General features: G+C 40.2%; 2 protein-coding genes across 6 annotated transcripts in view; both read right to left on the bottom strand.

Moving 5' to 3' along the window:
• MYBPC1 (myosin binding protein C, slow type) overlaps positions 1 to 18,120 on the bottom strand; it is a 133,315-nt gene that overhangs the window by 5,279 nt on the left and 109,916 nt on the right. For all 5 annotated transcript variants that reach the window (XM_006888534.1, XM_006888533.1, XM_006888535.1 and 2 more), the window contains 4 exons: positions 11,792 to 11,987; positions 10,211 to 10,350; positions 2,100 to 2,259; positions 989 to 1,125 (listed from right to left, as the gene is read on the bottom strand). In XM_006888534.1, coding sequence (XP_006888596.1) covers positions 989 to 1,125; positions 2,100 to 2,259; positions 10,211 to 10,350; positions 11,792 to 11,987 — 633 coding nt within the window. The remainder of the gene's footprint in view (positions 1 to 988; positions 1,126 to 2,099; positions 2,260 to 10,210; positions 10,351 to 11,791; positions 11,988 to 18,120) is intronic.
• LOC102850162 (dolichyl-diphosphooligosaccharide--protein glycosyltransferase subunit 4-like) lies at positions 16,234 to 16,347 on the bottom strand. The gene has a single exon (XM_006888532.1). The coding sequence runs from the start codon at positions 16,345 to 16,347 to the stop codon at positions 16,234 to 16,236; it is 114 nt and encodes a 37-aa protein (XP_006888594.1).

Below are 18,120 nucleotides of genomic sequence, written 5' to 3'. Positions count from 1 at the left end.
ATGGAAGAAAGTTAGGTCAAAGCATACTTAGATTTAGCATATTAGTAGTTCTTCCGAGCCAATGACAGCATTTTAAGCCTGGCTTGGCAAGAAAAAGATCTAAGAAGAATGCACATCTATTCGAGTGTGCTCCTCTTGAATTAAATTCTACTTTGTACTTGGCAAGAACACAAAGGGGCAGTCCTCCAGGGACGAAGAAAGGCTGATTTGTTCAGAAGACAGCTCCAGGCAAGCTTTGGAAACCGATTCAGTTGTGTATTTCAATTTAATCTTTTGCTCCATGATGTTAACTTATCCTCAAACCAGTTGCCATGGAGTTAATTCAAACTTAGGGTGATCCCACATATGTCAAAGCAGAACTGAGCTCCATAGTAGAACTGGTTCTTCATGGCTGGGAGCTCCTGGCAACAGATTGCTGTTGTTGTTGTTATTGACTGCTTTCAAGTCAAGCATGACTCATAACGACCCTATGAACAAAAAGGCCTGAAACTCCTCGACAACTATTGACATTTATTAAAGTTCACAGAGTTTCCGGAAGCATGTTCTTTAAGAAGTGGATGCCACTCCTGCTTCCAACAGATTACCAGCCCTTTATTTTGTGGTACCTCTGGGTGGGTCCAAGACATTAACCTTTCAGATAGCAGCTGAGCACTTAATTCATACTCCCTAAAAAAAAATATGAAAACCCAAAACCACTGCTGCTGTCAAGTAAGTTTCAACTCATGATGGCCTTATAGGATGGGGAAGAACAGTCTCTATAGGGTTTCTGAGGTCTTAAATCTTACTGAAGGCAGAATGCCACTTCTTTCTCCCGAAGGGTAGTTGGTGGACCAACACTCTGGCTAGCAGCTGAATGCTTTAAACACTATGGCACAGTAACTGACAACTCGGTTTATATTCTTACTTAACAATCATAACATGGAGGATACAAAGGAGGAGTTTGGGTTGGATTCCCAAGGTTAATGAATTTGATAAAAAGCCATGGTACCTTTGGGTTCCCTCTGACGCTGCAGTTGAGGGTGGCATTGTAACCAGCTACAGCGTAGGTGTTAACCAAAGGCTGGGTGAACATGGGCGCCTCGGTGAAGTCGAAGTCATCATACACTGGGTTTTTGTAGATTTTACCTTAAAAACAAAAATGAAAAGATCCACAAGTTGGTCTCAAAGTGTATTATCCTTGGCATCATTTAATCACCATTAAATGCTTCCTGAGCTTACAAAAACATGTACAAACAGGAGCAAATGACCCACTGGTCTCATGCAGCACAGCCAGTGCTTGAAGTCAAGTGAAAAATCAAAGAAATACAGAGAAACATTCAATGACCAACATCTGGTCAGAAATGTATTCCAGTGTGTAAGAAACAAGGTAGTGCTTTATAGTGAGTGGTTTATGATGAATGGAAGTGTTAGGGCTGGAAGCCAGCTGCTGCTTTAATTGTGAAAAAGTTCCATGTGTATAGAAGGAACAGAAGCCTAAGAAGTCAATGCCCGTTTCCCCCATCTCTGTCAGTGTAGCCGTTTTCTGACCAACTTCTCAAAAGTTTGAATGAAAGATTGCTTTCCTAGAGCTGCAACAAGTATATAGTGTAACTTGGAAAGTTTTCTTCAGAAAAGAATTTATTGGAATATTTTGACTGTCACTTAAAAAATGTGTTTAGGGAAACTAAGAAGGGTTAAATAACATGTTGCATTGAAACAGATCAGGGAGAGAACTGTTTAGGAGGACTATATGATTAGGTATTATTGTCATGACAGGAGTTCAGAATGAAACCTGCATGGTGGAGTGGACTGGGGGTGGGGGTGGGGGATCATATAACAATGAAATTTTTCTTTTTTTTTTTAACTTGTCAAAGAGAAAAGCGAACTGGGTGGGGAGGAGTGGGCAGGGAGGAAAGTGTGCAACAATAAAATAAAAAAATAAAATTCAGAGGCTAAAAAAAGTGTTTATTGTACTTTTGAACATTCTTCCTCAGAAAATGGTCGATTTCCTGGAACACTCTGGCTGCCTCTGGAAGGTGTGCTTATTCTAGCTCCTTTTCACCCTCTGCACTTATACACGCAGGCCCTGAGAACCAGCATTTCCCGCCCAGTGTACTCACCGTCCTTGGCGATCACAGCGCTCTCCTTAGTCATCGTGGCATCCTCGCTGAGGCCACACATGTTCTCAGCAAAGACCCGGAAATAGTACTCGTTCCCTATGACCAGCTCAGTAATGGTGGCATTGGTTCGGTGGTAATGCTCGATGACAGTGAACCACTCCTGAGGGGAGGGGAAAAGCACATAAGAAGTCCACAAAATTTCTCAAGCAACAAATGCTGGCGAGGTTGTGGAGAAACTGGAACACTTATTCACTGCTGGTGGGAGTGTAAAATGGTGCAACCACTGTGGAAGGCAGTATGGCACTTTCTCAAAAAGTTGCAAATAGAGATACCATTTGACTCAGCAATTCCACTACTGGGAATATACCCCAAAGAGACCATAACTGGCATCCAAGCAGATATATGCACACCCATGTTTATCCTAGCTTTGTTCACAATAGCAAAGAGTTGAAAACAACCTAAGTGCCCATCGACAAACGAATGGATAGAGAAACTGTGGTATAGTCACACAATGGAATACTATTCCGCAATGAAAAATAAGGAATTCATGCAATATTATTCAAAATGGGTGACTCTGGGGGACATTATACTGAGTGAAGTATCTCAGTCGCAAAAGGACAAATACTGCATGGTGCCAGGACTGACATCAGAGTTGGGGGGTGGGGAGACTGAGAAAGATGGGTTCAATAATGTATACTGCATTGAAACAGATGAGGGAGAAAATGTTCAAAAGGGATATGCAATTAGGTATTTTTGTCATGACAGGAGTCCACAGCAAAGGCTGCATAGTGGAGTGGACCTGGGGGAGGGTTTGTAAAACAATGAAAGAATTTTTCTCTTACTTTTCCAAGAGGGTAGTGTACAAGAGAGGGGTGTTGGAAGGGGAGAAATGTGCAACAATGAATGAATGGAAACCCAAAGTCTCTGTAAATTTTCATTGAAAATATTAATAAATTTAAAAAAAGTCCACAAAATTTCCAACTGGCTCAGAGATCCTTCATTAACAGAAAGAAAACACCTTGTATACAAACAGGGATCCTTCATGAGCTGAAAGAAAATACCACCTCAACAATTAGCATTTTATATTGAAAATAACACCAACGCAAATTTAGTTTGCTTACTATGATCATACAATCTACACCAGGGATGAAAAGGTGAGGAGAAAAAAAAAGGGGGGGCTGCTTTTATGGTTAAAAGGGCCGTTTTTAGATGCATCCTGAAATACAATGATATGACTGACAGGATAATATCCATATACATACAAAAAAAGACCTGTTAATTAATACAATTATCATTCAAATTTATGTAATAACAGCCAGAGCCAAGAGGAGGAAATAGATGTTTTCTACCAACTTCTGCAGTCAGAAATGGATCAAACAGGCAACCAAGATGCATTAATAATCATGGGTGACTAGAATGTGAAAATTGGGAACCAGGAAGAAGGATCAGTAGTTGGAAAACATGGAATTGGTGACAGGAATGAGACTGGGGATAGAATGGTAGAATTCTGTATAATCAATGATTTATTCTAGCAAATACTTCTTATAAAAAATATAAACACAGGCTATACATATGGATTTCACTTGATAGTATGCACAGGAATTGGAATGATTATATCTGTGGAAAGAATAGTTGGAAAAGCTCAATGTCAGCAGTGAAAACTAGGCCAGTTGCTGACTGTGGAACAAACCACCAACAACTAATATTCAAATTGAAATTAAAGTTAAATAAGGTCAAATCAATCCACAGGAATCAAAATTTGACCTGACTCTGTCCCATCTGAACTTAAAAACTAACTCAGGAACATGTTTGAAGGATTGAACACTAATGAACAAAGACCAGAAAAGTTTTAGGAGGATATCAAGAATATCATCCATGAAGAAAGCAAAAGGTCATTACACAGAAGAAAAGAGCAAATTGGATGTCAGAAGAGACTCTGAATGTTGCACTAGAGTGCCAAGAAGCCAAAGCAAAGTGTGTGTGTGTGTGTGTGTGTGTGTGTGTGTGGAAATCAAGAAATTAAGGAGCTGAATAGGTGATTTCAACGGACAGCTCAGGAAGACAAAGCAAAGTATTATAATGAAATGTGCAAAAGAGCTGGAGCCTGAAAATTAAAAAAGCTGAACTCACTCAGCATTTCTTAAGCTGAAGGAACTAAAGAACAAATTTAAGCCTCGAGTTGCAATACGTAAGGATGTTATAGGTAGAATATTGAATGATTCAGGAAGCATTAAAAAAAGATGAAAGGAGTACACAGAGTCACTGTACCACAAAGAATTGGTTGACACAAGAATTTCAAGAAACAACAAATGATTAAGAGGCAATGGTGATGAAGGTGGAAGTTGACGCTGCTCTGAAGGTTTTGGCAAAAAATAAAGCTCCAGGAATTGCTGGAATATCAATTGACATATTTCCACAAACAAATGCTGATCTCTACTTTCTCACCAGGTTATGCCAAGAAATCTGGAGGACAATTACCTGGACAACTGACAGGAAGAGATACATATTTATTCCTATTCCAATAAAATATGACCTGACAGAGTATGGAAATTATCATACAATATCCCTTATATGACATACAGGCAAAATCCGGCTTAAGATTATCCAAAAATGACTGGAACAATACCTTGACAGGGAACTACCAGAAATGCAAGCTTGGCTTAGAAGAGGTTGTGGCACTAGAGACATTATCACCAATGTCAGGTGTATCTTGGCAGAAAGCAAAGAATACAAGAGGAGTATCTATCAGTGTTTCATTGAATATGCAAAGGTATTTGACAGTGTGGATCACAACAAATTGTGGTTAGAGGAGAATGGGAATCCCAGAACACTTGATTGTGTTTATGTGAAACCTATACTTGGACCAGGAAGCAGGCCTCAGAACAGAGCAGGGAAACACTGCATGTTTCAAAATCAGGAAGGGAGTGAATCAGGGATGCATCCTGTCCCCAAACCTTTTCAACCTATATGCAGAACAGATCATTCGGGAAGCTGGGCTTTATGAAGAGGAATGTGGCATCAGGATTGGATGTCGACTCATTAACAACCTACGTTAAGCTGATGACACTATACTTGCTTTCGGAAACTGAAGAAGACCCAAAGCACTTGCTGCAGAAGGTCAAGGACTGTAGTCTTCAATATGGATCGAAGCTAAACATCAAGGAGACAAAGATTCTTACCACTGGGCCAACTGGCATCACCAGGATAGATGGAGAAGAGACTGACGTTGTTAACAGCTTCCGATTGCTTGGCTTCACAATCAACACTCTTAGCACCGGCAGTCAAGAAATCAAGAGATGAATTGCATTAGGTAAATCTGCTTTCAGGGACCTGTCAGATTACTGAGAAGTAAGGATGTCAATCTAGAGACTGAGGTGTCCCTGATCCCGGCTATGGTCTTCACAATTACTTGCTATGCATCAGAGAGACGCACAATGACCAAGTATGACAGAAGAAGAATTGATGCCTTTGAGTTACAGTGCTGGAGAAGAGTCTTGAACATACTATGGATTGCCAAGAAAACAAATACTTCTGTCTTGAAGAGGATGAAATAAAATTTCTCTTTGGAAGCTAGGATTTTGAAGCTCTGTCTCACATACTTTGGGCATGTGGCCAGGAGAGACTGACCCGTCCTTGGTGAAGGACATCATGCTCAGTAGGGTGGAGGGACAGTGCAGGAGAAGACCCCAGATGAGTAACTGATACAGTGACTGGGGCGATGGGGGATAGGGTAGGTGTGCCAGAGTCAGTGAGACTGGCTCAGAATAGGGCAGGCTTCAGAGCTGTTGTATGTAGGATTGCTATGAGTCGCAGGCAACTTGATAGCATAGAACAACAACAATTTTGTAATATATTTTCACTTGATGAAGGAACCCTGGTAGCATATTATCTTACATATTGATCTGTTAACCGAAATGTCAGCAGTTCAAATCTATCTCAGGAAAAATGGTTATTGTCTTCCTATATGTACCCAGGAATCAAACGGAGGGTCCCCATGAAATGGCATCCACTTGATGAAGGTGGTCAGTTGATTTTTAAATAATTTTCACGTTAAATTCACTCTATTATCTATCTATCTATCTATCTATCTATCTATCTATCTATCTATCTATCATCTATCTCACCCTATCTACCTATCTCACTTTATCTATAATCTGTTAAGGAATACTGGTGGCTTAACAGTAAGGAATTACACTACCTTTGCAAAGGTATGTTTCAAACCCACTAGCTGCTTCATGGGAGACAGATGGGCAATCTCCTCCCATGCAATTTATTGCCTCTGAAAACCCAATGGAAGGTCAGACATGAGTATTTTCCACTTGACTATATAACACAACTATAATCTATTACCTTTATATTTTCTTCATAACTATACTGTGACTGTCTGTGTCTATCTTTCATATAACAAAGTATACAAAACAGTACCAAATTATATATTATATGGAGGGCAAGAAATTAATTCACTAGATAAAAATTAATATTGTCTAATAAATCTGCTTATTATTATTATTAACTTAGCATCTTTAAAAGCTTTGCTTGTAAAAATTCCTTCCTCTCAGAGAGCCTCCTCCCTAACTAGCTTCATTGTTTTGGGGTCAATCTATCACTTTAGGGAGCTCTGGTAGTCTACTGGATTAACAGTTGCATTACTAATGCAAAGGCAGGTGGTTTGAATCCACGCATTGCTCCTCAGAAGAAAGATGTTTAATCTCCTATCCTGTGATTTACATCTTCTGAAAACCTCCTGGAGAATCAGTTATGGGTCAGTTCTGACTCAATGGCAATAAATCTGAGGTGTTGTTTTTCAGAGTTTTGTGTTTGTTTGTTTTTTTGCTTTCTATCACCTCAACGTGGTTAATTTTTCATCATAGCACTTTCTCCCTTAAATGGTATTATTCATTTCCACAATTAACACTCTTGTTACCAGCAGTCAGGAAAAGGAGATACATTGCACTGGGAAAATCTGCAGTTAGAGACCTCTCCAAATTATTGAAGAGTAATGATGTCAGTTTGAGGACTAAGGTGCATCTGAGTCAGGCCATGGTCTTTCTGATTACTTGCTATACATCTGAGTGCTGGATAATGAATAAGGAAGACAGAAAAAGAATTGATGCATTTAGAAAAGAGCACTGAATATCCCTTGGACGATCAAGAGAACAAAGATATATATATGTCTTAGAGAGGGTGCAGCAGGAGTGATCTTTGGAGGCAAGAATGATGAGGTTTCACCTCACATACTTTGGGCATGTTGCTAGGAGGGGTTGTTTCTTGGAGAAGGCCAAGATACTGGGAAGGGTGGAAGGTCAGTGAAGGAGAGAAAGACCCTCGATCAGGTAGACTGACCTGGTGGCTGCTGCAATGGTCTCTTGTGTGTCAGAAAGTGTGAGGATGGTGCAGGAGAGGGTGCAGATCTGTTGTTCATATGGTCGCTATGAGTCGTACTCAGCTCTACAACACCTAACAACAACAACAGTTATATCAACCTGGTTAATTTTTTTTCACAGCACTTGCTCCTTATATGGTATTATTTGTTTACTGTCTCTATCTCTCACATTTCATGATGGTGAGGATTACCTCATTCTTTTCATGCCTCTCACAGAACCTGGCACGAAGTAGGGGCTCAGTAAATACAGAATGTTCAAATGAATGAGAAATCAGAGTACATTATTTTACTTTCAGTCCACCAAGAAATACAGTAATTTCAACATTTCTCTTACAACCAGTAGGAAAATCATATAGACATGCATACAACATCATATATATTTAACATGGCTCACTGAGAAAGCATAATTGTTGACAAAAAGTTAATAAGGGTAAACACCTTTGCTATGGAAGTTTTAGGGGCCTCCATGATCTCAGTATTTTGAGAATTTTTTAAAAATATAAGGTAAACGTAGCTACTCATTCACCTTATTCCTTAAGCACCACACGCAAACTGTTATTCCAACATTTACTGTATGTGTAATCATTCTGTTTCAGTTTTATGTCTTTTTGCCTAGAATGTGAGGACCTTAAGAACAGGACTGGTTTTTCATTTTTCTTAAAGGTCTAGTCACTAGGATGGTGCTCAGTATACAGTGAGTGAAAAAAAGAGGTGCTAGAAATAGCTTATCGAAAGGAGGAGTTTTAAACCCTTTGGTGATGAGTCTTCTTGTTAATCTAGATAGCCCTTTTCAACTCTTTTTCTTTCTTCTGCTAATCCTTTGTGATTTCATGGACAAAGCCCCACTAGTGGAAACAACTAAAGAGTTCCTAGCAATATCATGAAAGATGCTGTTTAACTATTGCTTGTGAGAATGAAATATACCATTGTATATTGAAGCACTCATTAGTTCACTCACTCACGTACTGGTAGAGTAGTAATAGGGTATAATGGATGAATTCTGACTTCTGAAGAGTCAGACTTTGCCATTTAAAAGTTAATGACTTCTAGCAAGCCCTTTATCTTCACTAAGACTGTTTCGGTATCTGTAGGACAAGAATGACAATCATTCATATTCCAACTGGACTGTGCCTTGCACACAATAGGTCTCCTACCCCCCCCCTAATATCTTTGTACATATTTCTCTCTTTAAACTCTTTCCTTTCTATAGGGAAAAGATATGGAAAGACCTTTCACAAAGGAAAACATTCAGGTGGCCAACAGACATATTAAGAAATACTCAATATCATTGGCACTAAGAGAGATGAAAATCAAAACCACAATGAGATATCATCTCACCCCAGTAGCAGTAACAAAGTTTAATAGGACAGCAAGCAATAAATGTTGGAGAGGGTGTGGAGAAATTAGGACTCTCATACACTGTTGGTGGGATGGTAAAATGGTACAACCACGCTGGAGTGCGGTTTAGCATTTCCTCAAAAGCTGAACATAGAGATTCCATAGAGATTCCATATGATCCAGCTATACCACTGCTTGTAATATACTTGAAGGGAAACAGAATTGAGATGCAAACAAAGATTTGTACATGATAGTCACAGCAGCATTATTCACAATAGCAAGAACATAGAAACAACCTAAATGTTCATCAACAAATGACTAGATTGAGAAACTGTGGTATGTTCATACAAAAGAATAGTATGCAGCACTCAGGAGCAACGATTTTGAAAAACACTACATAACTTGGGAAAGACTGGAGAGTATTATGCTGAGTGAACTAACTCAGTCTCATAAGGACAAACACTGCAGAAGACCATTATTGTAAAAATAGAAAGATAACTAGTAAAACATATATAGGAACTCAAGGAGGGGAGGGGTGGGAGCAGAGGGGTGAGGATGGGTAGGGTTGAAACCACAGGGATTCACAGTTTAGTGGGTGGAGAAGGGAAGAAAGGAAATGGAAAGGATCCAGGTGAAAAGATGACAGGCAAGGTTCAAAGGTGATTAATTTTATAAAACAAAATGATGAGACTGATTGTACGAAACACAATATGAATGAAGAATAATGTGAAACACAATGTATACCAACTTTGTAAGCAAACCAATAAAAAACCCCAACTCCACCAAAAACCAGGAGGATAACCACTGAGATGCATACAGATATGCAAAGAGGGAAGGGGAGGGGACGGGACTGAGGGTGTGGAGGGGGCAAATCACAGGGCTGAAGAATTTGGTGGGTGGAGGAAGAGGGGGCTGCACATGAGTGAAACACAATTAAAAATATCTTTCCTTTCTAAGCAGTGCCCCCCACCTTTCTCTTCTGAGATAAAAATCCACATTGTCTATTTATGTCATGAGAAGAAAAAGTTATTTTATTGTAAACCTGATTCTGAATCCAGAATGAGTAAATAATGTCTGTATAAATTAATTCATCGAATAACATTGAGCACTGAGCTAGTTATAACCAACAAGGTAGGTATTTATGCTCCCATTTTCTTGAAGAGGAAAACTGGACTCAGAGGTGAAGTGTCTGTGGTAATGTTGGGATTCTAATACAACCCTCTGAGGTCCCAAAGGCGTTTGCTTTCCAACATGTCATGCTAGTCCTTCACAGCCCCTATGGGTTCTTAAGACCACATGAACCCACTTACCTCTGATAAAATGAGATTCCCCTTATTTGAAAGCAAAACCCTTTGCGGCTGCTATGGGCCCAAAGCAAGAGAAATCTTACCATACTCTTCTTATCAGCCTTCTGGATGGTATATCCTGTGATGGCAGCATTCCCATCATCCTTTGGTGGGGTCCATGTGAGGGCAACATTCTCTCCCCAGACATCTTCAATCTTCACAAGCTGAGGTGGGCCAGGACGGTCTAAGAGTACAAAATCACAAAATCTGTGATGCTACAGAACCCAACCTGCAGCTCAGTACACAAAGATAATTTTAAAATGCCTTTCCTTGTATTAAACGGTATATCTGGGTGGTTCATATGATCCATGAAATCAACTGCTAACTGAAAAGCTGAATGTTCAAATCCACCGAAAGGTGCCTTAGAAGAAAAGCCTGAATACTAACTTCTGAAAAGTCAGTCACTGAAAACACTACAGAGCAGAGTTCTGCTATGGCTCACGTGGCGATGCCTTGAAGGTAAAGCATCTCAGTGACAGCTGTGTTTTACTAAGAATAAAAGCCCCTTGGACCACCAGCCTCAGCAATAGCATGAGAAGAAAAAGAGAGAGACCCTTAGCCACTGGGGAACCCTGGCCCAAATCAATCTCCTGAGAGTCTCATATCTTTGGCACAGTTTCCACCCAGTGCCCCAGAGAAAAAGAGTACTTAGACAGCCCATCTTGTCATGTACCATCAATGAAGTATAGTGGCTGTGCTCAGTGTCTCTGCAAAAGGAAGGGTGTTCTCCCAGAAGCCCATTATGAAGTCGTCTCAGACCATCAACTTTCACTAGAATACACATACAAGGCCACTAAGCTGACTCAATACTCCTCTCAACTTAAAACCAAAATGGTTTAACCAATGGAAAAAGAAAATTTAATTAAGTAGCAGGAACTTTTGCCCAAAAGGAAGCTTGCCATAGGAAGTTGTCCCGTTGGTTAAAGAATTCAGCAATTTTACTGAAATAAAAAAGTTAAAAATAACCGGAAACCAAGTTTTTTCCTAGCCCTGCTCTTAAATTTATTTCAAAACATTGCAAAACATATACAACAGTTCACATGAGAAGGGTCTGTCCAGAGAGGATACTTCCTCTATTCCCTTGACTTCAGGCAGAAGTAACAACTAAACTTCTTAGTGACTTGCCCAGATACATAGCCTTTGGGGTGGTAATCGCTTAACTTTGGTTAGCTATGTCTTCTTTACATTTAACACAATTTCCATTCTCCTTTAAAACATTTTATCAGTGAATTTTAGGTATAGTCAGAAACATGTTAAACCATATCTAACATTTGAAGAGTTTTGTACACTATTTAATATAAGAAACAGCTTTGTCTTTACAGTTTTTTAGAAACTTAGAGTAAGAAAGCATATGGATATAAAACAGTTTAGTTTTCACTAAAAATACAGACAGTTATTTGATAATTTCTTTAATAATTCCCCTAGGTTTCCCATGATTAATCATCTTATTCAATTAAAAAAAGATTTTGACATGCTAACTCATCTTATTTCATCTATTTTTTTTAATTCAGAATTTTATGGTGAGCCAATCTAACAGGCATTCTTATGCCTGCCTTTATATTACAAGCACAATTAGTCACATTATTGCTTTGCGGGAGTGCCCACGCTTCATCCTCCAAACTTACCCACTATCTGGATGTCAATGGACGCGCTTTCCACGTATTTGTCCACTTTGACTTGCAGATCATATTTCCCAGAGTGGCTCCTCTCTGCTTTTCTGATAAATATGATTGTATCAGTCTCAGAGTTGCGAATATTTATTTGATTCTTATCTATGTCCATACCGTCCTTCTTCCAAGTTAATTCTGGTCTTGGTTTTCCCTAGGAAGAAAAGCAGGACAAGGAGAAGGGTATGGGAATCACATTTTTGCAATGTGATGGGGGTGGGGGTGGGTTTGTTTGTTTCATTTTACCTGCAACATCACAAAAATAACAGAGGCTTGACTCATTGTAGGCAATTGTAGAAAATAATCTGGTAGTATTCAACCACAGCAGTTACAGTAATTTAATAGTCATTGCTGGTGGTTGATTGCATTTGTGGGCAAGGTGCTATGTTAAAAAAACAAACAAACAAACAAACAAAAAAACCCACCCAACCCATCAACTGGATGGATGGGATCAAATGAGTGGATGGAAAACTATGGGCTAGTCACAACAATGGAATACTATGCAGCACAGAAAAACAATGAACCCATAAAATATTACATAACATGGAGGAGCCTGGAGGACATTACGCTGAGTGTAATATCTTAGTTACAAAAGGACAAATACTGCATAACACTGCTGTTATAAAATAGGACAGATGGGAGGGGTTGGGGAGAGAATGAGAAAAGAGTGGATAGATAATGAACACTGAATTCAAACAGATGAGGGGAAGAACTGTCCAAAAGGAATATATGATTAGAAATTATATGTATAATAATCTGGAACAAGGGGTGCATTTTGGGGAGAGCCAGGAAGGGGAGAAGGAAATGTGCAATGGGGAAAAATTTTTTTCTTTTGTATTATACTAGTTTACTTACAAAATTTGGATACATTGTTTTTCAGACCAGATTCTTCCAATTTCTCTCATTCCCTCACCCATCAAATAGTACAACCCATGATTAATTCCCCATGTCCCCCCACATTCTCATCCCTCTGCTCCCACCTTTCCCCTCACCCCTGGATCCTCACACTCATTCTATAACAATGGCTTTATGCAGTATCTGTCCTTGTGGCACTGTATTAGTTCACTTAGCATAATGCACTCCAGTTCCTCCCAAGTTAGATAATAATTTACAAAATCATTGTTCCTGCATGCTGAAGTATTCCACTGTGTGAATGTACCACCGTTTCTCAATCTATTTGATTGTGGTTGGCTATCAGGGTTGTTTCCATGTTCTTGTGATGGTGAATAATGCTTCTATGAACACTGGTGAACATGTCTCCACTTATTTCCTCAGGGTATGTTCCAAGGAGTGGAATAGCCGGGTCATATGGAATTTCTATGTTCAGGTTTTTGAGGAAGTGCCAATCTACCTTCCAAAATGGTTGTACAATTTTATAACCCCATCAAAAACATATGAGTTCTATCTTGCTATGTGTTTTTTAACAACAACAACAACAACAAAAACCCCACCAAAACCCCAACTCAACCCATAGAACTGCCATAGACTTGATTCTGCTTCATGACAACTATGTAGAACAGAGTAGAACTCTCAAAGAGTGATCGTTGGGTTCCAAACCACTGGGCTTTAGATAGCTGCTAAATAATCCTTTAACCACTATGCTATGAGGGCTCCAAGCAGATAGGTGCTATTATTTCCTTAATCTTTACATTAAGATGGCAGGTGTATGTAATTATTGACCTCAATCTTTACATCAAGATTACTATCTTTGTCCTGACGTTTTAGATAGAAGAGTTAAATGACTTGCCCAAGATCTTGCAGCTAACGAGGTGCTGGAACCAGGCCATACACTCAGGTCTCCCATTACAGTATAATGTTAAGAGCATGGATGGCAGGGCCATGGATTCTGAATTTGGATCTTGACTCCACCACTGATTAGCTGTATAACCCCACTCAAGCACGTTGTGCCTTGGTTTCCCAATCAGTAAAAAGGGAGCAAACACAGTTCCTATTCCATATGACTGTCATAAAGATTGAAATCTTTAGAAAGCTGTTGGCAAACTACATAGGTGTGTTCCTGATGGTCGTGGAGCCTTGCTGGTGCAGGTTGAAGTGCTCAACTCTTAAATGAAAGGTCATTGGTTTGAATCCACCTGCTGTTCCATGGTAGCAAGACTGGGCAATCAACTGCCATAAAGATTGCAGCCTTGGAAATCAAAACAACAAGATACCATCTCAATCCAGTAGCAGTAGCAAAGTTTAACAGGTCAGCAAGCAATAAATGCTGAAGTGGATGCAGAGAGATTGAGACTCTCATGCTCTGCCGGTGGGACTGTAAAATGGTACAACCACCATGGAAGACAATTTTGTATTTCTTCAAAAATTTAATGTAGAAATCCTGCACGATCCAGCCATCCCACTGGTGGGAATATACACAAGGATGTCAGAACTGAGACACAAATAGAAACATGTATACCTATGCTCATGACATTATTCATAATAGCAAGAATATAGAAACAATCCAAGTGCCCATTAACAAACAAATGGATACAAAAACTGTGTTCTATTCACCCAATAGAACATTATGCAGCATTAAAGAACCCTGAATTACCAGTAAAGTACAGCACAACATGGGAAAATATAGAGAGCATTATTTTGAGTGAGATAACTCAGTCACAAAAGGATCAACCTGGGAAGAATTGAGATAAAGACAGTATATGGCAATTACAATTACCAAACAGGATAAGATATACATATCTTGTAATTACCATACTATATATACATACACACACACTGTTTAAAAGGGAAAGGGAAGAAGGGTGTGGAAGCAGGAAGAGGAAATCACTCGGGTAGGAGAGACTGGTGATGGGATGGGAGAGTGATGAAAGGTGCAAGGGGGACTTGAAGAGATGGGGAGATAAAAGTAACAGATCTTAGTACAGTAATAGTACTTAACTGTATGAAACACAATGAAAAAAATAACTGTATGAAACAAAACACACATGAAACGATATATACATAGTAATAATTGTGTAAAAGTGAATGATTGTATAAATAAATAATACATCTTTTTAAAAGATTATAACCTTAGAAACCCCACTCTGTCCTGCTGGGTCGCTATGAGCCAGACTGGTTTCTGAGTATCTGGACACTGATGATTGTCATTCCTTGGCACTGGGCTGTGTATCTCAAACTTGCCTAGAATTCTCCCTACCTGGTGAAACTATTTTTAAAGAGCAGCCTTTTCTGAAAATTAGAATCTCATTCATGGGCATGAATTGTTGTTTATGAAGGAATTTCCTAGCATTGCAGCAGGCACACCCCTGCAGACAGGAAATCAGTTTTATACCATCAGAACAATTATGTTACTGTCAGTATGTGCCATTAAGTTGGAACCAATTCATAGCTGACCCTCCAGCGGGTTTTCAGAAGCTATAAGTCACATAGGAGGATGACTGTCCATTTTTCTTCCAAGGAGCAGCTGATGGATTTGAACCGTGCGGGCAGGCAGCACAGCTCTTTACCTGTAGGCCACCAGAACCCCTCTAAGAATAAGTATATAGTTTTCCTGATATGCTTCCAATGTGACTTGATGATTATTTTTGACCCCTTAGGGTGGAAGAGGAGTCCCTACATGGTGCAGACAATTATCACAATCAGCTGTTAACCAAAAGGTTGGAGTTGCAGAAGGCCATCAGAGGTACCTCATAAGAAAGGCCTGGTGACCTAATTCCCAAAATCCAATCTTTTTAACTACATGGAGCACAGTTCTACTCTAACAGAGAATTTTCATGAGTAAGATTCAACTCCTAAATCAATTAGCTTTGATTACTATCAAGGAATATTTGGGGCATGTTGCAAGGAGGGACCAGTCCTTGGAGAGGGACGTCATGCTCGGGAGGGTGGAGGGACAGCGCAGGAGAGGAAGATCCTGAATGAGATGGACTGATTCAGCGTCAGGGGTAATGGGGGTGGGTGTGTCAGAGACAATGAGATTGGCTCAGGATAGGGCAGGGTTCAGAGCTTTTGTACACAGGGTCACTATGATTCAATGGCACATAACAATAATGATCAAGGCCGTGGGAGACACACAACAAACCCCCTGAATGGAGGCGTGCTCTGACAATCAAATGGGAAATAAAAAGAAAATATTGTTAGAGAGAAAAATATCTCAGGTCTTATTTTCTTTCTTTTTTTTTAAATTATATATCTATATTTTTATATTGGGCGAGTAGAAAAGAAATCAGCCCCAATACTGGGCCCTATTCAGTGGCAGCTTCTTGTTCCACAGGGGTAAGGAAGACTTTGAGGAAATAAAAGCTGTTTGGAAAAATCCAGATGTAGTTGCTTTGTATGTTGTGATGGACAGAAGGGATGAAGTGAAGTGTGAAGGCCCCTTACACCCTCCATCTTGCCTCAGACTATGTCCTGGAATCCTGGGGCGGGGGAAAGCGCCACTCTCATTCTTGCTTCTTGGGATTGTTGACGGCCACGTAGTGGTCAAGAACAACAAGCAGGAAGAGCGACACACCCAGCATGTTGGCGAAGATGGCGAGCTGCACGTCTGTGATCATCCTGACCCTCCGGGCTCGCCTCTGATGCTCGCCTCGAGCAAGTTCCAGGCAGGAGGTCTTATTTTCTTAGATATGCAGCTTGCTATTAGCTCTCAGGGGAAGAAGGGAAGCAAGTTCTCTGACTGCATAATTAAGTGCGGGGAAAGCATTGGATTAAGTAACAGGAGTCATGGCACTAACACATTTACTTGCTGTGTGACCGTGGTCAAGTCACTTTAACTTCTATGATAATTTTTTTTTCTACCCTTTCTTAAGTGGAAGTTAGGAAACCTGCCCTTTCTGATTCACAGGGCGTTTCTGAGGTACACCAGAGAAAATGTTTATAAGAGTTCTAGATACAGCATAAATACAAATAAGGCACAATGAATTTCATCACCACCCTTCCTGGCAGTCAGTCAGCTCCTTGGAAGCCTTGCCTACGTAGCCTCTATTCTCACGACATTTTCTTCTCCGTAACGCACTGATCTATGAGATCTGATGTGGAAACACAGATTAAGCCGAGTGGTGTCAGCGTTGTTGCACTAGTGGGTTGATTGGGCAGCTCCAGTCCGGGACTGACTAAGCCTGCCTTCCAGAGGCCTGTTGGTTCCACTCCTGGTTTTCTATGAGGCCGTGGGTGGAGGGAAGTCAGGGTAAACTCGCCAAGCCGGCTGGCTCAGTCCTGTGCTGTGCTCACACTTTGCATCTTGCCTGGCTTTCATTCTGATGCTGTACACAGAGTGTGTGCACTGCACTGGGTGTGGGTGTGGGTGTGGGTGTGGGTGTGGGTTTGTGGGAAGCCTCATTTCTCAGGCTTGACACCTGAATGCAGGAAAACTGGGCTGAACAAGTTTCCTCTTTGGCTTGACTTTCGTGGGACCCTGAGTTTGAACAGAGCTCTGTGTGTGCGTTCATATGTGCACAAGAGACTTAAATTCAGGGAGCTTTGGTGGCCTAGTGGCAAGAAGCTGCACTGCAATACCAGAGGTAAGTGGTTTGGTACCTGTCAGATCCGATTTGACGGTAAACGCACAAAAAAATAATAAAAATTAATTTTAAAAAAGAGGTTTAAATTTGCTTTGTAGAGGCCTGTTGGCCAACCGGAGAACCATGAGCTATATATACATGTGGGTAGGTAAGTAAAAATGAATAAAAATTAAAGAAAATGAAATCTTCAGTTCCTCAGTCATATTACTCCCCAGTCAAAAGTCTCAAGTGCTCAACAGCCACACTGGGCTGGTGGCCACCATATTGGATAACGTAGACAGAGCACCTTTCTTTCTTTCTTTCCAGAAAGTTCTACCAGAGAGTGATGTCTAGGTTCCTAAGAGATGGGTTGTGTCTAAGTGGCCAAAACAGATCCTTAAAGGTGAAGCCTGATTAACTCTGCAAACACCTCTATCTTTGGCTGGAGCAATGGTTTAATAGTGTTGACTTACTCCAGTTAATCCAGCAAGATTTCAAATTCCAGTAGCCCTCCTTCTGGAATTTGGCTTGGACCGTGGTAAGGAAGTGCATACTGTTTTCCCGAAGGTTACTCTGAGAACTTCACTTACAATGGAAACCACGTTTACAGTGTTAAAGGGCCAAAAAGAACCTTCCAGCATTTCTTCTTTTGGTAGATTGTCACTGTTTCTGCCCTGCTATAGCTGAATTGATTCCAATTCATCGAGACGCTACACAACAGAGTAGAAATGTCCTTCCATAATTTTTGACTCATGTACGTATAACTTGTTAGTCAAATTTGTGTCTTCTAGGTTGCAACACCCCCATGATACATCTTCAAGGATATGA

Source organism: Elephantulus edwardii, unplaced genomic scaffold, assembly GCF_000299155.1.
Source record: "Elephantulus edwardii isolate Elephantulus edwardi_28Jun2011 unplaced genomic scaffold, EleEdw1.0 scaffold00068, whole genome shotgun sequence".
Lineage (NCBI taxonomy): Eukaryota > Metazoa > Chordata > Mammalia > Macroscelidea > Macroscelididae > Elephantulus > Elephantulus edwardii.
This window is presented reverse-complemented; position numbering and strand designations above follow the sequence as displayed.